Source organism: Asparagus officinalis, chromosome 1 (assembly GCF_001876935.1).
Source record: "Asparagus officinalis chromosome 1, Aspof.V1, whole genome shotgun sequence".
Classification (NCBI taxonomy): Eukaryota; Viridiplantae; Streptophyta; class Magnoliopsida; order Asparagales; family Asparagaceae; genus Asparagus; species Asparagus officinalis.
In genome coordinates, this window is record NC_033794.1 from 6206315 (window position 1) to 6233412 (window position 27098).

The 27098-nt window shown below is 34.9% G+C and overlaps 2 protein-coding genes across 2 annotated transcripts; one reads left to right on the forward strand and one right to left on the reverse strand.

Annotated features, from left to right (window-relative positions):
* Positions 899-17358, forward strand: LOC109847310 (BTB/POZ domain-containing protein POB1-like). The gene is made up of 6 exons (XM_020416549.1): positions 899-1250; positions 12876-12971; positions 13936-14051; positions 14139-14202; positions 15483-15762; positions 16225-17358. Exons 1-6 carry the CDS (start codon positions 1046-1048, stop codon positions 17081-17083), a joined length of 1620 nt encoding a protein of 539 aa, XP_020272138.1. The 5' UTR covers positions 899-1045; the 3' UTR covers positions 17084-17358.
* On the reverse strand, positions 18176-26380 carry LOC109847319 (V-type proton ATPase subunit E-like). Its single transcript, XM_020416557.1, has 6 exons — positions 26216-26380; positions 25729-25829; positions 24724-24880; positions 24170-24366; positions 23407-23506; positions 18176-18497 (listed from the first exon to the last, which is right to left on the reverse strand). Exons 1-6 carry the CDS (start codon positions 26315-26317, stop codon positions 18462-18464), a joined length of 693 nt encoding a protein of 230 aa, XP_020272146.1. The 5' UTR covers positions 26318-26380; the 3' UTR covers positions 18176-18461.

Sequence of the window (27098 nt, forward strand, 5' to 3'; positions counted from 1 at the left end):
CCATAAATTTTTAAGATAGATTGTACAAAAAACAACCATAAAGTATTCCGTTTTGATAATTAAATACCATAAGTTACATTTTGATACCATAAGCTATCATAAATTTTTTAAAATTTACGCATTACTACTATTAATTAATTATGTAAGAAGTGTTGTTACTGGAACCCAAAATAGGGGATCCTGAGTGGGACAGAGAGACGACACCTTACTTGTCCCACTCAAGATCTCCTATTTTGGGGTCCCTGAGGGTATTTTTCTTTAGAAAATTCTCCAAAGATAAAAATATGAGACCAAAAGAGAAGACACGTGGAGCATTATAAAATTAGGAAACGGACCGCTCACCTATCCCTTTAGCAAAACTTTTTTCTTTCTATAATGTGGTTCATTGGAATTTTTCGGGCAACTAAACAGTCCCCTGGCGACCGGTCCAAGCGTCCAACATGCTGGTGTGAATCAGACAAATGTCAAAAACTGTAGTGAGGTATACAACAAAAACGGCCCCACTTATTAACTCACAATGGTCCCACTATTATGGGTCCCAGTTTTTAACCTGTTGAGAATTCGGGTGTTTCCGGAGACCATTTCACCAAAACAAGCTACGCCTACGTCTGCTTAGGGGGTGTTTGTTTTGCTTTTTTTTTTGGGATATGATAGTTTTGGGATGTAAAAAGTGCTTTTTTGTGGTTTTAAAAATCCATAACTTTGTTTGTTTCACTTTTTTTTTGGGATATTGAATCCCTAAATTATAAAACAATAATATTTTATTAGGATTTGTGAAATCCTCTCTGTTGTTTCCATCTTTTTTTTGGGATATAAGGTTTTAGAAATCGATAACTTTGTTTGTTTCAAAACCAATTTTGGGATATCAAATCGACAACTTGGTTAAGCACGTGCCTCTCCCTTGTCCATTTCATATTTGTAGTTCACTTCCCCCTATTTATTACATGAGCTAGGGTTTAGGGTTTCATGAGCTAGGGTTTGGAATCGAAACCCTCGGATCTCAATAACGACAACGATCAGCAGCAGCAAGAAGCGATCATCGATCATGGATCTGTCGCATTCGAGCGGCAGCGATCGAGGCGGCAACTCCGAATTCGACTTCAACTCCAGTAATCTCTCGGGTCGCGTGCTGAGGATCGAGATCGTGGAGGGAGCGGCTGAGAGTAAACCCGACGGTGAAGGGTGCAGTAGTATTGCTGATCGGGCTCGGCATCAGAAGAGGAGGAGGGAGGACATCAAGAAGAAGCAAGGTACGATTTTTATGCTAGGTCATTGAATTGCGTCTCGATTTAGGGTTTTGTCGGTGGAATGTGGTTGATTGGGTATCAATCAGGGCATAACTGATGTTTTCTTGATTGTTAATTGGGGCTGAAGAAATTGGGATTTTTTAGCGGGTTGACTTAAAATTCCAGGATTGACCACCCGTTAAAATCCCGTCTTTTTGGTGCCTACAACATGGGCAACACATTGAATTGGAACCAGCCATGGAACCTTTTTTTTTTTTTTAAACTGTTCCTCTATTTGCAAATGCGTGGGTTTTATTATTATTATTTTCTCTTGCCCCTGGCTGAAAATCTTAGTGGAGATACATATGTTGGTACACGTTATATGTTTTATTGATTTAGTTTAAACAGTTAGGGTTGAAGAAATTGGGGTTGTTAGTAACTTCAAACCATAAGGTATAATATTAGAAAACAAACTTGAAGCCACTTGAATTAGAATAAACTTCTTCTCATCTCATCACATGCAGATGCAGATAATACTAAATCCTTCCAGTTTTAGACTTTCCTCGAAATACATATAATATAACAAGTGTTGTTCTCTAATGCATGCCGTGTAGCACGCAAAATATTTTATTTTACTGAAAATTAAAAGCGTGCCAATCTTATTGCGGAAAAACCTCTTTTTTACTTGATTATGTTAGCACTTGAACTGGTGATGTTTGGTACCATGACAAGTTATGATTAGATATCTGTGTAATTCTTTACATGAGAAGAATAGTTTCCCCTTGGAGGAAGTAGTGTCACGTGACATCGTTTCTTCCAAGGTGGATCCACCTCTGTGATTCATTAAAATATTTTGTTTTCTTGACATTAAGTTTATATGATGCTTGATTAATCTGCTGAATTTGATGTCTACAACAAGGACGACATATTGAGTTACGTGGTTAAACATCATGATTAAGTATTTTTAGCTTATTTCCTAACTAAAATTTATTTCTTGGTTCCACTTTAATAGTTTTTACTCACTTTTATCTTTAAACTTTAACATTGAGATTATTTATTTTCTTTGATGTTTGTTTGAATGTGCTACACCTAATTTAAATTTTTATGTTGATAATTGAATTGATATGAAACAAATATAATCTGAAGCCAACATGAATTTTCATATTAATTTGGACCCACACAAAACCAAGCTTTACTTGAGAAAATTGAATACTTTAATCCAATAAGGTAAGATGATTGATTAAAGATATGCTAAAATGATACAAAAGAGAGTATGGAGTTTGTTCCTAATCATTGATAGACTTCATAAAAAATAATAAATTAAAGATTAGTGCTAGCTCTAATGTACTTTATATGATAAAAGCATCCACATAAGTATAATAAAGTTCTAAAAATGTTTATGTAAATCACTTCTAAAGATTCCTAATTTCACTCATAACAATTAAACTATTCTATAAAATATTAAAAAATATGTCTTTTTTACTCCTGTTTTATTTTTTTAAAGCTAGATCAATCCTTCTTCGCTTTTATCTTTTATCCTGGGCAATTCTAGAGTAATATCTTCATCATCTACATCAATTGCGACATTAAGCTGGAGCCAGATTTTTGTTGTTATCTTTTCTGGGCTCGCTAATCTTTTTATCATCTTAGTTAACTTCATAAAGAAGTTGAATGTATTTCTGATGTTCAACACATGCTTCTTAAAATACAGACTTTGATTTTTTCCCCTATTTCAATGAGAATAAATGATATATATATATATAGTATATATATAGTATAATAGTTATATATATATATATATATAATATATATATATATATTATATTAATGAGTATCATTATCATAGGAGGGATTTTCTCCTTGACGTCTATGTGGCACAATCCAACCATTCTCATAAAGTATGAGAGAGAGCGTGAGTTGGTGGGGATTTGTGTTTACTTTATGAGGATGGTTAGGATTGTGTCACATAGGTGACAAGGAGGAAATCTCCTATGATAATGATACATATTTATCTTATATATATATATATATATATATATAATATATATTATATATATAGAGAGAGAGAGAGAGAAATATGTGTATGCTTGGTACCAAGCACAAAAAGTTTTGTGCTTGGTAGTGAGGTGGCACAATCCCCTCCACTCATTCAAATGGTTACATATCCCCATGCACTCCTCAACCCATGTGAATGTGGTCCCCATTTGAATGAGTGGATGTGATTGTGCCACCTCACTACCAGCACAAAATTTGCTTGGTACCAGCATACCCATATTTCTCATATATATATATATATATAGTATATATATATATATATATATATATATATATATAATATATAATATATATATTATATATATATATATAATAAGCACGTGCTTTGCACATGGACATACTTGAATATTTATATTTTTTTATGATGTGAAATAACTTTGAGTTTCAAACTTTTAGGTTCAAGGAAGCTGATATGTTTTGGGTTTGAAAGAGTTATGGAAGAAAAAAATATAGCATGCACTTTATAGTATTAGCAAATCTATAAATTTTCTTGTACTGTCTATATAAATAACACTTATGCTAAATATGTTCATTTATAAAACTTAGGCAACTATTTTCAAATAGTTCCTTCTAATTGATAAATGTTAATAAGGTTTACTTTTCATCTCTCCAACCCCATAGTTCCATTTACATGTGGGAGAGTCTAGACCTCACCTCACTTGTGGATTGCTTGAGGCGATTCAGCTAAATATATGCTTAAATATATCAACACATGTATAATGTAAACTGAATATATCTCAATAAAAACTTTAAACGATCTCACATAACTTGTATAAGCTAGTGGAGATATATTGTGATATTGGTAAAGATGAATTAAGTAACACTTAAAGCACTTGTGATTTTATTGTAAATTATTTGGATTCAATATAATATTTCCTTAATGAATAATGAAAAGAATTGAAAAGAAAAGTGAACATTTTATGAGAGGTGAAAGGTAAAACTAACATTTAGTAAATTATCATGAATACAATTTAAAAAATAAAGTAGTGATATTTTAATTCCTCAAATTTCTTTTAAAAAAATAAATAAGAAGAAGCCCATGGAACTCTTACATTGCAAGAACTGCAACATTAGCCCTCTTCCCTACCAAAATAAATAAATAAGTAAATAAACTCATTCCCAGGTGAAGCATGCAGAAATTATCATAAAATTATTGAAGTATCAAAATAACCACTTATCAATAAAAAATTTATAAATCTAGAGTAATTTCTTTATTTTGAAAGAACAAAAAATTATTAGTATAATAAATCTTAGAAAAAGAATAAGAAAGAAGTAGCACAAAAGAGTTGCATCTTCAACCATCTACTCTACAACAAAAGTTAACATGACAACCATGCTCAAGGGTCACAGTTAAATCAAATAGAATATGCTAAAAAATATTTAATATTCTTTCACCATGAACCAAAATAAGAAGCATATCATGTAATTGTCATTAAAATAAAATCATTATAAGGACGTAGAATTGCACGAATTAGGTCAAACTTATTAGTTGTCATATCTATGCTATACCTCAATTGCTTTATTATTCACTGAGCAACCAGTACATTGATTTTATAACTTACTAATCTTATTATCTTATACAACAACCTTAGGCTTCAAGCTAATTATATTTTTTTGGTACTTTCATTTGTTTGATATGTTTTGTTAGTCTTTGACCTTTTTCATTATAAATGAAATGAATATTTACAAGAGCACTGACATGCTATGATGCACGGATACGGATACGGGACACGGATACGACACGGACACGGATACGGGATACGGCAAATGTTTGATATGTTTTGTTAGTCTTTGATCTTTTTCATTATAAATGAAATGAATATTTACAAGAGCACTGACATGCTATGATGCACGGATACGGATACGGGACACGGATACGACACGGACACGGATACAATCCATCACAAAATAACAAGTTTGTAAACAAAAAGGAATTTGAGTACATACTCATTCCATCAAATCACAACATAACAAGTTTCACAAAATAACAAGTTTGTAAACAAAAAATACATCAAGATGAAGTGGAAGCTAGTCCAGTGACTTCTTCATTGCCTTCATCATCAGCAAACAATACAGACTCCATGGTGGGTTCATCAAGAGACAAGGTGGCGACATCAAGAATACCGGCACCCTGAAATGAGTCGAATGCATCTCCACCAATATCCCACAGCCTCGATTCTCCTTCTTGATATTCTTGGGATGATCGAGAAAGCAAACGTAGATTGCTATGCACATACACAAGATCTTCTGCCCTTGACGGTGTCATCTTGTTCCTCTTCAAAGAGTGAATGAATGAGTATGTACTCCAATTCCTTTCGCAGCAAGAGGATGAGCAGGGTTGGCCTAGAAGCTTAAAGGCCAATGCTTGAATATTTGGAGTTGAGGATCCATAGAGCGCCCACCATGATTTTGGATCCATCAATCCTCTATCGGTAAGAGAATCTGGATCCCTAAAAGTGTCAAGAGCAGCCGAGAATCTAGCAAATTCCAAGTTAACCGTCCTCCGTTCATCGGCATTAGGATAATATCTCCTCAAACACTTGGCCCTTTCCGAAGAGATCTCCTCATCCTGATGGGGTGCTTGCCGATGGATATTCTCATTGAGCCATGTCTCGTGATAATATCTATTAAAGTTTAATATTGAATTAGATATTATTAATAAAAATTATCACATCAAAAATAATAAATTGATACATAATCTAAATTATTACCTTGGATTCAAAGAGTGCGCCAAGCACTCAAGTGGCGTGTTGCTCTTATTCCATCTATCCACCAAGATCTTGTGTACGACATCATAAAATGAGGAGGGGTCATTTTCTCTTTTGCCCTCATGTCTATAAATAACAACATTCACTTTCTCAATCATTGTATCCCACATATCATATACCAAATGAAGGCTGGGCTTGTCGGTATCGGTGAGCCGAATCATATCATATATAGGAGCAGTGAAAGCAATAATATAATCCACCCTATCCCACCACAAATCATCAAGCACTTTCTCCTTAACAAACTGTGCTTTTCCCACATCATCATCTCTGTACGAGCTCCAACGGTCGCTAAGAACCATATCTTGGAGGCTTCTCTTGATCACAGTGAACCTCTTTAGCATGATGATCCATGAAGCAAATCGAGTATCAGCAATTGAAAGAAGCTTCATCTTCGAATGCTCATTGAACATAGCCAGCCTCATTGAGTGATTCATGATGAAGTTCTTAATCATCAAAGCATCATCATATACCTCTGTAATCCAGCTGCACTCTGCATAAGCAATTGCATTAGCCTCTGTATTCTTCGCAGCACAAATATTCTTAAGGGCAAGATTGAGGGTGTGAACAACACATGGAGTCCAGAAGATATGTGGAAATTTGCCCTCCACAACTGCCCCTGCGGCCTTGCATGCCGAAGCATTATCAGTAATGATTTGGATCACATTTTGAGGCCCCACCTCTCTAATGCAAGCTTCAAGCTTCTCTGCAATGAAATATTTATTCTTCTGCTCTCCCTCAGCATTCACACAGTGCAAGAACATTGGCCCGTTGTCTGAGACCGCAATGAAATTTATCAGTGGCCTCCTCTGTGCATCTGCCCAGCCATCACTACAAATAGAGACCCCCTTCTGTTTCCATGTGCACCTGATGGGTTCCAACAACCTCTCTACGTGAGCCTTCTCACGTTGCAAAAGAGTGGTCCTCAAAGAATTATAACCCGGAGGCTTGTAACCGGCAATTGAATTGCTTGCGGCATATGTCAACACTCAACGGTGGTGACTCCCCTCCTCCTCTTTGGCTCACTTAGACGAGAAGGCATGCTTTGACTTCCTGCTACTGCACTTGACGCTGAAGAACCTGGCAGCGTCACTGTCCTAGGCATAGAAGCCCTCACCCTTGCTTCTGCTTGATCCGCATCAGTTTGCATGTCTCTCAAATTGTGCGGCTTAACACATTTGCACATTTTAATTCCTTGCCCACTAATCCGCATTAGATGGGCTTTGACCCTTGAGTAGGAGGATGTAAATACTTCATTGCAATAACTACACATCCACTGCCAATTCCCCCCTCCTTTACCCATCTTCTCCAACTTTGTGACATACTTCCACAAAGGAGTGTGATCATCAATCGCAGACTGTACACCACCAGAAGAACTACCTCCTGCTTCCATTGCTATAAACAACAAGTAACAAATATTAATTAAATATTAAACATCGGAGAGTTAAGTAGATTAACAAGTAACAAGTACTAATTAAACAACAAATAACAAGTAACAAGAATTAAGTGACTAACAAATAACAAGTAACAAGTACTAATTAAACAACAAATAACAAGTAACAAGAATTAAGTGACTAACAATTAAAAATTTACATATTCATAATTTATTAGTTAGCATGATAATTTTTATTTTAAACTCTTTTCTAATTATACTAAAAGATAAGTTGCTGCTCTCTAACTTTGTTTTTCTTTTTACAGATTATACTTAAGAGTTAAGCAACAATGAGCAAGGATGAAGGATCAATCAAATATGTATAATTAGATATGTATATTCATAATTTATTCATCAAATATGTATATTCATAATTTATTCATTAAATATGTATATTCATTTGTGTAATAATTCATTTGTGTAATAATTTATTGCCTAACAAATAATTCATTTGTGTAATAATTTATTGACTAACATAATTATTGACTAACAAATAGTTATTGACTAACAAATAGTTCACCAATCAACACTCAATAGTAGCACAAATAGTTCACAAATAATTATTGACTAACATAATTAATTGACTAACATAATTATTGACTAACAAATTATTGACTAACAAATAATTATTGACTAACAAATTATTAACTAACAAATTGGAAAATATATTCATATGTTAAGAAATTAAAACTATAATTGAAACTGAAATTAAAATTAAAATTGAAATTGAAAAAAACAAAATACCAAATGAAGTGGTCAGTGACTTGCTCAATTGCTCTCCAATCAACAGTAGCACAAACAGTCGAACAAAGCTGCAATAAAAAAAAAAGTCTTAAAAAAAAAGTTAAAAGAGAGAGAGACAGAGAGAGGGGGGGACGGAGATAAGACAGAGAGAGAGAGGGACGGAAGCTGGACAGAGAGAGACAGCGAGAGAGGGGGACGAAGATAAGACAGAGATCGACGACGAACCTAGCAGCGACGACGACGAGCTTCGGGACGAACCTAGCAGCGACGACGACGAGCTTCGGGACGAACCTAGCAGCGACGACGACGAGCTTCGGGACGAACCTAGCAGCGACGACGACGAGCTTCGGGACGAACCTAGCAGCGACGACGACGAGCTTCGGGACGAACCTAGCAGCGACGACGACGAGCTTCGGGACGAACCTAGCAGCGACGACGACGAGCTTCGGGACGAACCTAGCAGCGACGACGACGAGCTTCGGGACGAACCTAGCAGCGACGACGACGAGCTTCGGGTGGACTTAATCGACGACGGCGAGCTTTGGGTGGAGGAGATCGACGAGGAGAAGCTTCGGGTGGAGGAGATCAACGACGAGGACCTTCGGGTGGAGGAGATCGACGACGAGAGACTTGCGATCGCTGGAGAGGCGGCGTCTCGAGTGAGGTGAGAAGTGAAAATTAGGGCTTTTGGTTACGGGTTTGGGGTTTTGGTTACGGGTTTGGGTTTCGGTTACGGGTTTTGTTATTTTTTTTTATAAATTTCGTATCTCAGCCGTGTCCCCTATCCCAGTTGACCGTATCCCCCCCTTTTGACCCGTTGACCCGTGTCGGACACGGTTTGACCGTGTCCGACACGTGTCTTGCACGTGTCGTGCACGAATCCGTGTCCGATTCGTGTCAGACACGGATTCGTGGTCATGGGGGGAGTATCCGTGCTTCATAGCTGACATGTCATTTATAAGAAATAGAAGATGAAGAGAACTAAACATTTCCATTTAATGTTTTTTTCAACTCCCATTATTGACCTAGTAAATCATAGGGTAAATTTTAGAAACCCCTTCTTAACTTTGGACAATTATCATATAACCCTCATAGCTTTCACGATATCAGAAGACCCCAGTAACTTTTGCACTTGTACTCTCACAGTTGCTCTCTTATAGTTGTGCATTTAATGCTCTTTTCAACTTCTAGTTATGTATCACACCATGCACTTATTGTACAATTTAGGCCTAATTTCTGAAAACATCCATTTAGTTTGGACGATTATCAGATAAACCCCAGTAAATTTCCAAAATATAAGAAAATTCCCTAAAATTTTGGGGTAAGCCTATGTCCAGCTCTTTGACCGCGGAGCAAATATGCATGGTAAGTGGTAACTCCTAGATGGGACATTGTGCTTATGATTAAAGGTGCAGGTGACGGTTCCTGCTAAGCTCTTCCGCGTGTGCTATCAATATCGAACAACAACGATAGTCCTCAAGAGATGCATACTGCTAGGAAGAATAGTCTGGAATAATGATAATAATGAAATCGTTAGAGCTTTGAACGTTCACCATATTAACCTTCAAAAGGATAAGCAAAAGAGAGGTCATGCAATATGAGAATATCCCGAGTTAATTTTAACATGTCTTAAAACTTCCAAGTGAAATTTGTCAGATGTTATTTTTCTTATTCTCATGTTTATGATTAGTGCCCCTAAAATTATAGTAGAGAGAATCTGCCTCTAATTTGAGTTTGCCACATTTTGGTGCTACTCTTATTCTAATGCTTATGATTAGCACCCTAAAAGCTACAACACAGATAATCTACTTGTAATTAGTTAAAACTAAATAAACTCAAGTCAAAATCCAACTGTCAGTATAGAAACAAATAGCACCATATGTGATTGATCATAGAATAAGTTTGAATATTTTCATAGCTAATAGATGTTGGAATGCTAATAATAATGTATTATAGTGATGACACTACAGTTTTATGATATAATTCAATTATACTCGGTGCAAAATAACCGAAAAATCTATTATTTAAGCAATTTTATACACAACTTCACTCAAATAATTTATCCAAATAATCATTAGATTATAATATAATTACTATGGAGGAAACTAACTTTAGGGAAAACCTACTTGGCAAATAAATTAATAAATAACTAACAAATAGCTTACAGGTCTACAGTACCAACATGGAAATAGAACTTAGTCTTAAAATGTTATTGATTATTCGCTTGATTGATCTATGGTTGATCACCTCCTTGGCAACATAGGAGGCTTATAATGTGTCCATTAGTTAAATATAATTATAGTTATAATTATAATTAGCTAGTATGTTTGATTCTGAAACTCGGGGTTTTTAGTGAATTAACTCTCCAATAGTTTTTCACTAAAGTCATTTGTCTCTATTGCCTTGTGAACATTTGTCAGAGATTCAAAATTTAGATGCCTAGAAATAACTACACATGGAAAGAAATAGAATAAAACAGAATATCTAGAATACTCTACTTACAAATCATTGCTTCTTTTATGTAAGTTTGTAGATTTTTCAAAGTAAATGATGCACGTTTTCCACACATGTAGATGCTAGGCACTATGCATTGGGTAAATAAATATAAAAAAGGGTAATGCACAAGTATGTTCTTGCATTGTTGTTATTAATTCACAGATTAAAATTATCTAAATTACCTATTATTTAATAAATGAATAACGTAGTCACACAGGTAATGACAGTGCAAGAGCAAAATCTTACCAAAAAATAACTATTTCTATTGAGAGATTATTTTGAAAGAATTTACCAAAGTTCCTAAGTTCTTGAAAGATAACTAAGATCATATCAGTTTGAGGACTTAATCACTACTCAAGCATTAATAGTTCTAAGAAGCAAGTATATATATTTGTGGGACGATAGCATGCTATATAAAAACATGATAAAATATGTAATTTAATGGATGTTTTTTAAACTAACCTTTGGTGGTTCTCTTCCTTCTCTTCATCTTTCTTTCTCCAGTCTAGATTTTAGTTTCTACATGATGATGTAGGATATGTTGGATTTGATCATTTGAGCTCATCATGAGCTAATTTATAAGTGTCACGTAACCTTTTGAGTTGTATTTTCTTTTTGTAACTGTAGTGAAGGGGAAAAACTCACGTACTTAGTGATAAGCATTGATTAGCATAATCATTTATTGGTTTAACATGATATTATAACTTTGTAACTGTAGTGAAGGGGAAAAACTCACGTACTTAGTGATAAGCATTGATTAGCATAATCATTTATTAAAAGTTTCTATGAGTAGAAATAGGTTGATTAGAATAGATATGACAACATTACTAATGAAGAATAGATTAATTGCTAAGATAAATCAAATGAAACGTACAAATGCAGTAGATGCAAGTCCTGCAAAAAAAGAAAAGTTATAATTAATTTGCCCAAGTAGTCTTTAAATTACTATTATGTCATTGAATTTCTTATTAAGCAATTGAATGAGAATGTTAAGGAGGCAATTTTCTGATTACACTTGTAATTTAGAGGGCTTTATGGGGAAAAAAGTTTTCCTAGTACTCTCTCTTTTAAAGGGTATATATATATATATATATATATATATATATATATATAGAGAGAGAGAGAGAGAGAGAGAAATGAGCTTATGTCAACTTAAGTGGATAGGAAGCATTGTCCACCAAACTTTTTATTCACTCATATTGTTTTTGGATTTGTGTCATCAAAAGATGCACAAGACTCTTCATGTGTCTTTCACTGATCCCAAGGCAACATCAATGAATAAAAAAGTTAGCGGATGACTAGCTCTTATCCACTTAAGTTTACATAAGATTTTCTCCCAAAACAGATACAAAGAAGAGTAACCAAGCATAAACCCAAAAGGCCATTTCCCACTGAACAACCTTATCCTCCTCCCATCTCAAACTCTGCTTGTTTTTATTTTTAAGCACTCAAACTATGCACCATTAGAGAATCACCAAAGATCAATGAAAGTAACTTGCATAAAATAAAATTGTAAAGCCACAATTCTGTTAACAGGTAAAGCTAATAGACAAACAAAAGAGAAACAAAACGCACCCTAGATACTGCACATTACTTCAGCAATCGTCTACGACGGCATAAACAAACTACATATAATTTAAAGCAGACAAAATTATGTCGCTCTTGGAGGTTCTTCTGCTGGTAACACGTCATCATCATCATGGTAGATATTCTCAGCCATCTGCCATATCTGAAGGATATTGTCTTCAGCGACGCTGGCGATGACCCAATCCTCGCAAGGGTTCCAAGAGAAATCGGAGATCTTGCTAGTGTGGCCACCATGTATGAACAGAAGTTCTGGTGGACCATCTTCCGCATCCTCTGGTGTCTGTTCATCATCAATCCTGTAAAAGAAAATACCCAAAATATGGGACCAATAGGGGGGACAAGTGAGGTGTTCCCCTCCTATTGGATAATGAGTTGGCCATCATTAATGATAGCCAACTCATTATCCAATAGGAGGGGGACACCTCACTTGTCCCCTCTATTGGTCCCATATTTTGGGTCCTTGAAGAATTTTTCATATATATATATATATATGGGTGGGTGGGTGTGGGTGTGTGTATTAAGGTTATATGATGCTTTATTTAGCTGCTGAATTTGATGTCTACAATGCAGACAACATAGTAAACTGTGACCAGCCTGATGCTAATGATGCTGTAGCATATGAAAGCCATGATGGGGAAGCTGTTGCAAAGATTGAATCTCCAGCAGGTGTGGATGTGTAGTTGATAGAACTTATTGTTTTCTCCAAAATTCATATGTTTTAGATTTATAACATAGTTGGGATTTCAAATTTCTTGCCTTATTGAGGTTTTAATAATATTTCGGCCTGTGGTAGTCTACTTAATTCCAAACACTAGTCGAACCATGAAAGATCAAATTATAAAGCATCCATCTTCCAACCGAACTTTCTTCAGGACTTTCTCTTTAGATATTAACTTCTATTCTTGTTCAACATCAACATGACATGTTTTATCTTTGCAGATGTTTACTATGAATGTACTTGGTATCTTTTTCTCCTAAGAATATGCGCAAGTTGTTGTCATTTTTATTTTATGCATACAATAAACTATACATGCCTCCTATTGTTATGTCAAACCAATCCATTTTTGTTCTTAAAAGGTTATTATTAAACATTATGTATTATGTATATTATTTTTGTAAAAGTGAATGAGTTAAACGTCCTTGCACTTTTTCTAGCTTTAAGATCCATTAATATGCGAAAATAGGCTCAATTGTAGACAAATATATGCTTTGAATTTTTTTTGCGAATAATTACGTGTATCCTTGCCTGCCTGTCAAACACCTTATGAGGTGATTGTTTCAGACACCTCGTATCATTGTTGTAACATGACACTTGTACCCAAGTCACTTTTGTTCACACTGACAAATTGTGAGTTGGGTACATATTTTTTTTCTTTTTTTTGGGTTGACCACCTTAGGTTTGCATTCTTTTTTATGTAATTTTGTATTTCCTATTATATTTTATTTTAAAAATTTCCCAAAAAACATAATTCAATGTTTCTTTCCCGCTAATTGTCCCAAATCATTGCTCAACATTGCCTGCATGGCATATGTTGTTCCTTACGACATGATGATGAGTTGCAATTATACTTGGAATTTCTTTTTCTTCTCATAATTTTCTCATTTTTGGTTGTTTCTCTTTGCTTTGCAGGTGATGAGCCTTTACAAAGCGATTCTTCTTCGGTTATGGTTTGCTCTCCATTAAGAGTAAAGCCAATGTACGTTGGTTCAGCAATATTAGCCGCAAAAAGCCCTTTTTTATATAAGGCAAGACATAAAATCTGAATCTGATATTGTAATTCCTAATTCACATCCTGGCTACTGTCGAAACATTGTTTTGTTGGTTTTGTTTAGCTTGTCTCAGAAGGCATGGGGGAGTCTGACCAACAGCATGCCACATTAAGAATCACTGCTTCAGGTAATTTAAACATGAGGGACTGTTTGTCTCAATTTACCAGTCCAAGGTTCATGTGTGGAAGTAGTGAAGTGACTGCCATAAATGTTGATATGAAACGGACTCGTAGTTCTATGCTAGCTGGGTATATATATGTGACTTGTTGTAGTTCTATGCTAACTGGATATGCTTCTTCTGTTGATCTATGAAAAAAGAAAATCTTGAAAGCAAGTTTCTTTTTTTTTCTTTTCTTGCTTTATCTACTGTCATGGCTCATCGGTTCAATTCTGCAGCAAGTCATCTTTCAACAAAGTAAACACAACTAGAAGCAACTTACTTATTTACTACATGAAAGTACGACAACTAAGGGGACTTTTGTTATCAAAATTAGAACTTATGTATCTTGTCATTTGTGTATATAATTATATTAATATACAAGATTATAGTTGAGATAGGAAAATCTGTACAATGATCTAGAAAATGAGGAAGAAACTGGAAACTTCATGTTGAATTATGAGTTAAACTCACGATTTTAATTTGCTTTTAAAAGTTTTAAGGCTTTTTTGTCAGCAATCCTTTGTCCATACTAATATATAATATGCTCAATGGGGAAGTTAGATGAATGGAGGGCGTCTCCTTCCTATTGTAATTATGAGGGTAAAATCAAGGTTTTTATTATCTTTCTTTTATTTTATTTCTTATTTTTAGAACATCCTAAAATCATGACATGAGAATATGATTTGAACTAACATTTATAATTGCAATTTTGCAAGAGAGGTTTTTTCCCCTTTATTATTATTTTACCCTCTCTTATTTCTAGAACATTCTAAATCATGACATGGAGAATAGGATTTAACTCACATAGTTAAACTGTAATATTCCCCATTTCTCTTTTTTTACTTTAATCACTTGCTCCAGTTATATTATTCTCTATAAGGAAACTCTTCAGCAAAATTAGGCTAACACTTTTTGCTGATTTAATTACTAAATAACAGTTTTGGATAGATTTTCTACATCGAACTCTATGATAACATTGCGTAAATTAAATCATTTTTCGAACTATTAGTATGTATAATAGAAAAATATTTGGATAAAAATTTAATATTTTCTCATGTGCATGCATGTGTCAATTTGCTAGTATGCTTAAATAATAAATTGAGAAAGGCCTTTCATCTTTTCTTTCTATTTTTGCAACGTTCAGTACTGAGTCTGACTGGTAAGCATAACCTGCAAAAAGAACTTATTTGTTTTAAAGCATGCTCTTTAGAAAAGTTGACTTTGTTTACTTTCTTTTCATATTACAGAGGAAGCTGCTCTCATGGAACTTTTGAATTTTATGAACAGTGGGAACTTGTCAACCACCTCACCTCACCTCTTGCTGGATGTGCTGACGGCTGCTGACAAGTTTGAGGTTGCATCTTGTGTGAGACACTGCAGTCAGTTATTAAGGAGTCTATCCATGACTACAGAATCTGCGCTTCTCTACTTGGAGCTCCCTTCCAGTGTCTCAATGGCCTCAGCTGTACAGCCATTGACCAGTGCAGCCAGAGAATTCCTTGCCAATAAATACCGAAACCTATCTAAGTGAGTTTTTACTCGAGTTTTATATTAAGGTGAATTCCATGAATTCCTCGTGAATTTTTGGGATTTTCAGAAAACCCCTTGGACTTCATAAAAACCCTGACTGTCTAAATTATATACTAAATCCCCTAAGCTATTGAAGATTTTCATAAACAGCAAGAGGAAAAAGTCTAGACAACCCTTTTACCTACCGTTGCCCAAAATGAATACAGAACTTATTTTCAGTAGATAGGGATAATTTATTTGGAAGTGGTTGCATGCTTCCTTGCAACTTAAAGCAACTGTTGAGCGTCAACTTAAAGCAACTGCTGTTGGACATTGTATTCCTATGACTTGTAAAATTTAGGGGGTTTCGTGACGAACCCCTCGAAGGTCAGGGGAGCTTTGTGAAATTTACCCTTTTATGTTAGTATGCCACCCTGTAAACAGAAATATCCTCAATACAATTTCTTTAACTGCCGTCAGGTTCCAAGAGGAAGTAATGAATCTCCCCCTTGTTGGCATCGAAGCAATTCTCAGCAGCGACAACCTCCAGGTAGCATCAGAAGATGCAGTCTACGACTTCGTACTCAAGTGGGCCCGTGCTCATTACCCGAAGGCAGAGGAGAGAAGAAAAATCCTCAGGTCCCACCTCGGTCGACTCATTCGGTTCCAACACATGACCTGCCGAAAACTAAAGAAAGTCCTGACATGCACCAACCTAGGCGACAAAATATCCTCCAAAGCAGACCTCGCCCTCGAAGCACTATTCTTCATAGAAGAAACACCTCATTGTCTAACCCTAGAAGAGTCAGTATCTACCCTAACCCTAGAAGACTCAGTATCTACCCGTAGATGCACAGAACGAGCCTACAAATACCGACCAGTAAAAGTCGTAGAATTCGAGCAGCCTCATCCTCAGTGCATCGTGTATCTCGATTTAAAGCGAGAAGAGTTTTCGAATCTTTCCCCCGGAGGCCGAATTTACTCCCAAGCATTTCATTTAGGCGGTCAAGGTTTTTTCCTCTCGGCCCATTGTAATTTGGACCAGCAAAGCTCATTTCATTGTTTGGGGCTTTTTCTGGGGATGCAAGAAACGGGTTCGGTGTTATTCACGGTTGACTATGAGTTTGCTGCGAGGACTAAACCGGCCGGGGATTTTGTGAGCAAGTACAAGGGGTGCTATACTTTTACAGGAGGGAAGGCTGTAGGGTATAGGAATTTGTTTGCGATTCCCTGGACTTCGTTCATCGCTGAAGATAGTCCTTACTTCATCGATGGCGTTTTGCATTTGAGAGCTGAGTTGACCCTTAAGCAGCCGCCGCAGCAACAGCAGCGGGTATAGACGGTCAACTCTTTTGTGACTACACGTGTTTTCGGTGAAGATGTGCCTTTTCCGTGGGGCTGGTCAGCTCAGCTCCTCAGCTTGTTGTGAAAATGTAAAATGTGCCGTGTGTTTTTGTTTTAAGACGAGGTGGATTATGGGACGATAGGGAGGGGATCCCTCTCCCTATTATAGCAAGATCGATCTACTGTATTATAAGCTTCTAACTTGTCTTTCGAACATGTGCTACGATATTTTACATGTGCTACAATATTTTACTTGTGCTTCTAACTTGCTCCTAATTTTGTACAGTCACGTCGGATGATAACTGTATTATAAGCTTATAAAGATTCATGTACAGTAAAATACTTTAGCACTAACAATAACTTTACTCGGGCATAAAAAATTGATGTCTATGCTACAGTATTTTTACCGTTACTCGGGCATAAAGAATTGATGTTTATACGCTACATTATTTTTACTGTAGAATGAACAGTAAGCCTCGAACCCTTTTTTTTAAAGGTTAGAGGAGTAGCCTCCTTGGGCCCTCCAGAGTTCAATGTGTATGTTTTGCCTACGCGGGTCAGTTCTGCTTCGATCTTAGTGGACACTTAACAATCATTTAATGAATACTTTTGTACTCCTTTTTCCAAGCAGATTTACTTGTCCTTCCGAATGTTTGAGTCTTAATTTAGATAATAGTTCCTCATAAATCTTTGTTTGGATATTAGTCCCTCATAAATAATTTATACTTTTGAGCAGTTATTAATGGTGGCAATGCGTGAAGCTGTTGTAACTTTTTTGCGGGCCGGTCTATCTACAATTATTTTAGTTTGTGCTTGCTAAAATTTATTTCGGATTGGCGTTAAATTGAGACGGTTAGAAGTTGTCAAGTATCATTCTGGATTATCATTCATTCTCTGCGAGAATATAGCACGTGCGTTAGAGAGAATCCCCACCGGCAAAAGTCAGTAACGATGCGTCTTCTTCGCCTCTTCAGACGTAATTAATTGTTTTGATATATATATATCCATCCAAACGTTTGTAACCTGCAATTATTTTCATTCACTGAAGGATAATATGAAAACCCACATTTTTTCAATTACAGCGAAGTAGCATGAAAACCAACTTGCCTCTGCTCTCATACGTATAACAGTTCCCCCAAAATATTCGTAGTGCAGTGGTCTACAAATAGCTTATGATGATCGATGCGCAACGAGAGACGGATCTAATTTTATTGGGATAGTACATGAGCTCGCAGAGAGCCAATGAACAAATAAGGAATTTTAAGCAAACCCATGGCGCTGAAAGTACATAACAATGGACAAGGAAATTATACTGGGATCATAATGATCTTGAAATAACTCAGGTTGCGGCACTGAGGGCTCGCTCAAATGGATCAGGCGGCTACCTGACCAAAAAGCACTTTCCTGATCTGCGCAATAAGAGAAGAAGAAGTATGTTTGAGAGAGAAGTTTAATGACGATGCATGTATGTTTATATGGGAAATTAAATGACATTTGGATATGAATTTATACAGCCATAGATATCACCCGTGTTTTAATAGTGAATACTAAGCAAAGAAAACTTAATTCTTATTGGCTCGAAATGATGGACGAAAGATGTGGTTACATGCCGTGAAAATTAAGAATTTTGAAATGTCGATTACTTGTCATTGGGTGGAAACGGACGAAAATGGACAAAAATCAAGAGTTATAACCCTATGAAAGTTGCGAGTTTTGAAGTAGAGCAACTTATTGACATTTGGTCAAAATAATTAAAAATGAACAAAAATTGTGAGTTAGCTCATAAAAAATGGAAATTTTTTGATGTACGCCAATTATTTACCATTGGGTGGCAACAAATGAAATGGACAAACTTGTAGGTTATGCGCATGGGTACCGTGAGTATTGAGGAAACAAAACCAAATTGTAATCGAGCCGAAACGGTTGAAAATTAACAAAAATCAAGGGTTATAGACCATGAAATTATAAATATTGAATTACAACAATTTATTGCCATAAACGACTAAACTTGGGCAAAAATCATAGGTTACAGCCCATGAAAACTGAGAATTTGAAGTATGCGAATTAATTGTCATTGATTTGAAACAAGACGAAAATGGATAAAATTATATGCTACATAGCCATGAAAATCATGAATTTTGAGGAAATAAAAATTAATTGCAATTGGGTTGAAATGATAGAAAACAGACAAAACCATAGGGTTATAGCCCAAGAAAATTGCGGATATTGAAGTATGACAATTTGTTCAGTATGTCGAAACAACTAAAAATGAGCAAAAGTCATGGGTTACAACACACATCAAAATGTACAGTTTTAAAGTAAAATATCCCATGAAATTTGAGAATTTTGAGGGGAAAAGAACTAAATTGTTATTGCTTAGAAACGACTGAAAATTCTAAAGTACATCAATTATTTGCCATTTGGTAGAAACATACAAAAAAGAACTAAGTATAGGTTACAGCCCTTGAATATTGTGAACTTTGAGGAAAGAAAACAAATTTGTCATTGGCTCTAAATGACTCAAAATGGAAAAAAAAATCATGGGCTATAGGCTATAAAATTTGAGATTGTTGAAGTATACCAATTGTTTGTCATTGGGTAGAATCAAATGAAAATGAACAAAATTGTGGATTATTGGCTATGAAAATTATTAATTTGAAGGAAAAAACTTAATTGCCATTGAGTCATTTAAATGACTGAAAATGAAAAAAAATCATGGGTGTAGTCCAAAAAAATTGAGAATTTTAAAATTGAAATTATTTTTCAATGGATGAAAAGAAATGAAAATTGTAAATTTTGAAGTAGAGCAATTTATTGTCATTGGATTAAAGGATTAAAAATGGACAAAAATCGTGGGTGCCCATAAAAATTGAGAATTTTGAAGTACGCCAATTAATTGACATAGGTAGAAACAGACAAAATTGTGGGTTACCCCATGAAAATCATGAACCTTGAGAAATAATTCCTAATTGCAATTGGGTCGAAATGATGGAAAACAAACAAAAATCATGGTTCATAACTTATAAAAATTATGAATTTTAAAATATGGAAATTTGTTGTCATTTGGGCGAAATGACTAAAAATGGATAAATATTATGGGTTATAGCCAATAAAAATTGATGATTTTAAAGTACTTTGCCTAGGTTACCGAACACTTCATCTAGGCTCTTGTATCCGTGTTTGACACTGTTTGGACACTAAAACACATTTAGTCATACATCTAGGCTCCTATATCCGTGTTTGACACTGCTTGGACACTTAAACACATATTTAGTCATACGTGTACTCAAATATATAACACATGATCAGCTTAAAACATTTGCGGTACACTTCTTGGATGTATATCTCACTTCATCTCAAATTTCTACAACTCATTGGACTCAGATCGGGCTTGTTTCAACCCAGCCCATACCTATTTATGAGTATTGACTTTCAAAAGGCCGTTTAGGTACCTAGTTAAAAAAACGAGAGGTTTTTCGATTTATAATTTATTCAAATAAAAATAAAAAGGCTATAGGGATTTTAGTTTCATGACATGTGTATGAAAAAACAATACAAAAATCATATAAATTATTAATTTCAATATGTATATATAGTCATGTCCTCGTATCCTATCTTTTTCAAATTTATCATGTCCTGAATCCCCACCCATGTTTGCGTCCGCACTTGTACCGAAGCAACATAGAAGTACACCAATGAATAGCTCATAAAATTGTGAATTGAAGAAAGAAAACTTAATTGTTAATTGGTGGAAACAATTAAAAATGGACCAAAATTATGAGTTATAGTTCATAAAAGTTGAGAAATATTTAAGTATGTCAATTGTTTACCATTGGGAGGAAACATATGAAAATAGACTAATTGTGGGTTATAGTCCTTGAATATCCTGAACTTTGAGGAAAGAAAAAAAATTTCTCATCGGCTCAAAACGTCTGAAAATGGACAAAAATCATGGGCTATAAGTTGTGAAATTTGATAATTTCAAAGCATGTCAATTATTTGTTATTGGGTGGAATTATATAAAAGTAGACAAAATTGTGGATTATATAGCTTATGAACATCATTAATTTTAAGGAAAGAAAACCTAATTACCATTTGGTCGAAACGACTGAAAATGACCAAAAATCGTGTTATAGCTCATATAAGTTGAGAATTTTAAAATAAGAACTTATTTGTCATTCAGTTGAAACAGACGAACATGGACAAATTGTGGATTATAGATCTTAAATATCGTGAATTTTAAGGAAAGAAAACTTAATTTTTATTGGTTCGAAACGACCCAAAATGGACAAAAATCATGGGTTATATAGACCATGAAAATTAAGATTTTTGAAGTACGCCAATTATTTGTCATTGGTGGAAACATATGAAAATTGATAAAATTGTGGGTTAAAACTCATGAAAATCATGAATTCTGAGGAAAGAATATATAATGGCCATTAGGCCAAAACAACTTAAAATTGATAAAAATCACGAGTGATAGGCTTATAGCCCATGATAGTTGCGAATTTATTGCCTATTATGTTAAAATGATTAAAAATAGACAAAAATCGTAGATTATATAGCCTACAAAAATTGAGAATTTTGAAGTGGACCAATTATATGTCATTGAATAATAACTGATGAAAATGGAAAAATTAGCAAATTATATTGACAATCGTGAGTTTTTAGGAAAGAAATCAAAATTATCATCAAGCTGAAAAGACTCACTGAGTAAAAATTATAGCCCCATGAAAATTGTAAAGTTTAAAGTACGATAAGTTATTGCCATAGGGTCGAAATGACTGAAAAAGGCATAAATCTTGGTTTACATCTCAATGCCAAGGTAGAAACATATAGAACTGGACAGAAATTTTTATTAAAGACCATTAAAATCGAGAATTTGGAGGAAATAAAACTATTTGCAATTGGGCCAAAATGACTGAAATTTGATAAAAATTATGGGTAGTAAGGCAAGAAAATTGTTACTTCTAAGTAGAGCAATTATTGCTATCAGGTCAAAACTACTTAAAATGGATATAAAGAATGAGTTATAGCCCATTAAAATTGAGAATTTTGTAGTACAACAAATATTTGTCATTATGAGGAAACATATGAAAATGGACAAAATTGTGGGTTGCAGTCCATAAAAGTTGTGGATTTCAATTAGTAAAAAAGTTAACTATCATTAGATCGAAACAACTAAAATGGACATAAAAACTGAGAAGTTTTAAATGCGCCAAATATTGGGTATTCGGTGGTAACGTACGAAACTGGGCTAATTGTGGGTTATAGCCATTGAATATCGTGAATTTTGAAGAAAACTTGAATTCTTATTGGCTCAAAATGACATAAAATGAACAGAACCCACTGGTTATAAGCCATGAAAATTGAGAAATTTGAAACGTCAATTATTTGTCATTTGGTGGAAACAAATGAAAATAGACAAAATTATGGGTTATAATCTATGAAAATCATGAAATTTAAGGAAAGAAAATCTCTTTCTCGTTGGGCTTAAATGACTGAAAATTGACGAAAATCATGAGTAGTCTATGGAAAATGCTAATTTTGAAGTAGGGCAATTAATTATCATTGGGCCAAACGATTAAAAATAGACAAAAATCATGGGCTAAAGCCCATAAAAATTGAAAATTTTAAGTATACGCCAATTATTCCTCATTAGGTGGTAAAAGATGAAAATGGAAAAAATTGTAAGGTTATAACCCACGGCCATGAGGCATGAGTTTTGAGGAAACCAAATTGTCATTTGGCTAAACGACTGAAAATTGACAAAAATCGTAGGTAACCCACGAAAAATGTAAACTATGAAGTACAACAATTTATTGCCATCGGGTCGACATGACTGAAAATGGACAATAATTGCTGGTTATAGATCATGAAAAGCAAGGATTCAAAGGTCTAGTTACATCAAGTGTGTGTAGAAGATTTTCAAAAAGGGAAGTTACAATGTTTTATTTCTTGACAACATTTTCACAAATGTAAATCTTGAAAGGAATATTTTTCTTAACTTCTTTAGAAGAGGATTTTTGTTTTTCTATTTCTTGGCAATCATTCATATCAATACACTAGGTAGGATAAATATTATATTTTCTGGTACATTATCAATACATGGTAAGCAATTAGCAGGATAAATATTATATTTTCTGGTACATTATCAATACACGGTAAGCAATTAGCAAGAGGTCATTGACAGATTGACTAATAAAGTAGGAAATAATTTAAATTTTTGGAGGATGGACCTTGATTATTCCTGGAAGAATTAGAGTTTTCGTAGACCACAAGGAACAGTAAACAACCACATGAAGAAAAAATAGTCACCTCTGGTAGCTTCTTCCGAAAGACGACATCCAACCTTGCATCAAGTGTGTTTTCACAAACGATCTTCCCGTCTCGTGAAGCCATAACAATACCTCCAGAGCTGAATTACCCAGTTCAGAAGTCAGCAAGAAAGAATGGTTTGATTAGCCATAAAATGACAGGAAAAAGAATGTTACTGAAAGAAATCTTTATATGAATGAAACAAATGGTATTCAATATAATCCGTAGCTTGATCATGGAAGTTTCAATGAGTTGAATGATACTAGCTAGAAGACATGACCATCAAATCATTGTTTGTGTAATTTACCAAATGGGCCAAACATCTTAACTATAGCTTATAATAGTGAATTCTTACAAAAAGTACTATCATGTTCACTTTTGCCCAATGATGTCAATTGTCATGCCCCCATCTAATTCTAGCTAACTGACCATATAGATCCAATGATTAAAAAAGTTTGAAAGAGAGAGAATCTCCTAGATAGGTTAGCCCTTTCTCTATTAACTTGTGTTTTCTGATACATAGCTAACTAATTTGCTGAAACTAAGTTTGTAGTGTCAGTTGAGCACCAAAACTTCCACCAAACTGTCGAGGTGTTCGGTCTAGGCTGGGACATGAACTGAGTTTTGAACAGTGTGGTACTAGCAAAAACAAAAAAGAAAATTCTCAAAAAGACAAACATAAAATTGAGGGCAAAACTTGTTGTGATATGAACACTCAAAATTTGGTACGTCAGGATATTATCAATTAGAGGGAAGGTGTTACCAGAAAGGCCCATGAGAGTGCTGATGGTTAGGAGCAGCTGGAAGAAATACATAATTATCCACCACAATCTCAGGAGGGTACACGTTTGCTTTTTCTGCATATTCGTGCTTTGCTGAATGAAGCACTGAGTTAACCAGTTTGAGATCATTTTCCCGACAACGCAATAACACTTCAGGCTCTTTCAGTCTCAACAAGCTCTGGAAATATAAGGTCATATAGTATTATAGTTACATCAAAAGAGCTATCTTGACGCGATAAAAAAATTACATATTAATGCAGAATAAGTGAAGAAGTGCGACCTCACTTGGATAGAAATATTAACCAAGCTTCCTTCTCCTAATAATGATCAGAAAGCAAAGAAATTCTCATACAACATAAATTTCTAGAAGTTCTTATTCATATTTCTATAAGAACTAAAGCATAGATTCATATTTTCTATCTTCTACATTCAGTCAATTAGTAATTCATAAATTTTCTATAAAACGAAGAAAATTATTGCAACTTCTTATAAGCATAAGATACATTTTCATCCGCGACAAGTACAGAATAATAACCTGAACAATCAGTTCTTTCAGAAGATGTTTGTATGTATGGTGATGATGGCTGACATGCAGGAGTTCCTTTGCAGCTGCCTCCTTCATGGAGTTCACTAGATCATCCTGAGCCTGGAGAACTTTGATTCGAGAAGCATTCAGTTGCATGGAGTACTCACTGCAGAAAGGCATCATAAAACTGAGAGAAGAAAAATCACACAGCAAGTGTGCAGTAGCAATCAGAGAAAGTCTAAAGCTAACAGCCAATTTTTGCAGGAGTCACTTGCGTTGTACCAACAAAATCATAATCGTCATAACAAAATATTGGAGACATTGTGACTGCTCAACTTCTTGCTTGTCTTCCGGATGGGAAGAGCTTCACTTTGCCATTATTAGTTTTTTTTTTAGTTCTCTCTTCCATGTCATTTCAATCATATTCTTGTTTGAAGATTTTTTTTTATTTAACTTATGTTTAAAACAACTATAATGTAAACTGTAGAGAAACTAGATGGTAACAAGAAGCTGCTTTGCTTTCATGATAACAATGAAGAACATATTCGTGCCAACATGAGTAATATGATGCTGTAAACTATAATGGTAACCCGAAAGAGAACAATTTTTCACTTCAGCCCCATTCCAATTTTTTATTATTGAAATCGACCCCTTTTTTTTATTTACCAAAACCGACCCGATTTCGTGATTAGCAGCTTAATCACCTTCCTAATTAGTCGGGTTACCAAACCCGACTATTTAGGACATTAATTTTTAGGGTTTAAGGCTTCTAATTAGAGTTTAACACCCTCCTAAATAGTCGGGGTTGGCTGCTAATCACCTAATCGGGTCGGTTTTGGTAAATAAAAAAAAAGGGTCGATTTCAATAATAAAAAAATGTAATGGGGCTGAAGTGAAAAATTGTTCCCCGAAACAAGAAGCGTTGATAATCTAAAAAGAAGTACAAAACAATACAATAACCAAGCAATCAAAATCGCGAGGAAAAAAAAAACTAGAAAATGTTTAGCGGCTTACATCTTCCTCCGGATTTCAACCTGCTTCTCTTTTCGCTCATATTCTTGCTTGATCTTCTTTTTTTCAGCTTCAACAAGTTGCAGCTTCTCGATGTTGAATTCCTACAAGATAATTCAAGTACAATATCAAGGCTTTCCCGTGTGAACTCGCCTAAAGTCTACTGAGCAAGTTCAAATAATTCCCTGTTCTAAACCACTAGAAACAGTAAATTTCAGATAATCACAGCCGGCTGATTTTACCACCGAATAAAATTTCACTGATCCGTAGCAACTGCACTTGACAACTCAAGATTCAAGCGGTGTTCTATTAAGATCTCACGCTGAGAGTTAACTGATCCACATCCAAGCAATATTTGGCGAGATTTTTCATCAAAATTACCTCTTTTTCCCCTATGATCGCTAAAATTCATCGTACGAGGATCTGAGGCTACCTAGATTTGATCGGGGGAAAAAATTTGTCGAGATCTACTAGGGTTTGGGGATCAAACCTCGTCGGCGGCGACGGAGATCTCGTTGGCTTTCTCCTCGGCCTCCTGCCGAATGAAGCGGACCATCTGCTCGATCTGCTTCGATACATCTGCGTCGTTCATCTTCGCTGATCCGAGATCCGACGGTGGAGATCAGAGGAAGAACGTGAGGGAGAAACTTGAGTCCTGGGTTTCATTCCAACTTTATATATACATAGAGAGAGAATGTGACAACTCATGGAAATAGACACGCTGGCGGTGAATCTGAAATAGCTGTAAAAATGTCTACTTATCATTTTCCTATCTACGTCTAGTTTAGTACGTGGAAATGTACTCAAATAAGAATAAAATAAAAAAATTAATGAAATGGAATAAAATTAATGTGAAAATAAAATAATTATTCTCATTCTCACGTTTGGGAGTAATTTATAAAATAAAATGGGAATGAACGTATTTTAAAATTATATATATTATTGATTCACATTTAAGTGGGAATGCTCATTTCCTATTATTTCATTGGGAATGTTCATTCCCACATAAATGAGAATTGATGAAAAGTGTGAATGGACATTCTAAGTTAAAAAAAAAAAGATGTGTTTGGTAAGAATGAATGAGAAGTGAGAATGACCATTCCATTCCACCCCATTCATGCGTACCAAACAAGGCCTTAGAGAGCAAGCTAATCAAATCAATAAATTGGATCATCTAATTTCCAAATACTGCAATTCTAGAGTGGGTGATAGTGATTTTATTAGTACAATGCATATGCCGATGCAAAAAAATTAAAATTTTATTAAAAGGATGATGTATGTTCTTTTTGCTCTTATTATATTGTACCTGTTATCCCAAAAAATGAAGCAACAAACCAAAGAAAAAAATGGTGAGAGTTTGATGACCCCTCTCT

Coding starts and splice junctions, on each gene's coding strand:
- LOC109847319 (XM_020416557.1), bottom strand. CDS start 26,317: ATGAACGACGCAGATGTATCGAAGCAGATCGAGCAGATGGTCCGCTTC. Junction 24,881..25,728: donor GTTGAAATCCGGAGGAAGAT/GTAAGCCGCTAA, acceptor GCCTTTCTGCAG/TGAGTACTCCATGCAACTGA. Junction 24,367..24,723: donor TGAAAGAACTGATTGTTCAG/GTTATTATTCTG, acceptor TTATATTTCCAG/AGCTTGTTGAGACTGAAAGA.
- LOC109847310 (XM_020416549.1), top strand. CDS start 1,046: ATGGATCTGTCGCATTCGAGCGGCAGCGATCGAGGCGGCAACTCCGAA. Junction 12,972..13,935: donor AAAGATTGAATCTCCAGCAG/GTGTGGATGTGT, acceptor TTTGCTTTGCAG/GTGATGAGCCTTTACAAAGC. Junction 14,052..14,138: donor AAAGCCCTTTTTTATATAAG/GCAAGACATAAA, acceptor GGTTTTGTTTAG/CTTGTCTCAGAAGGCATGGG.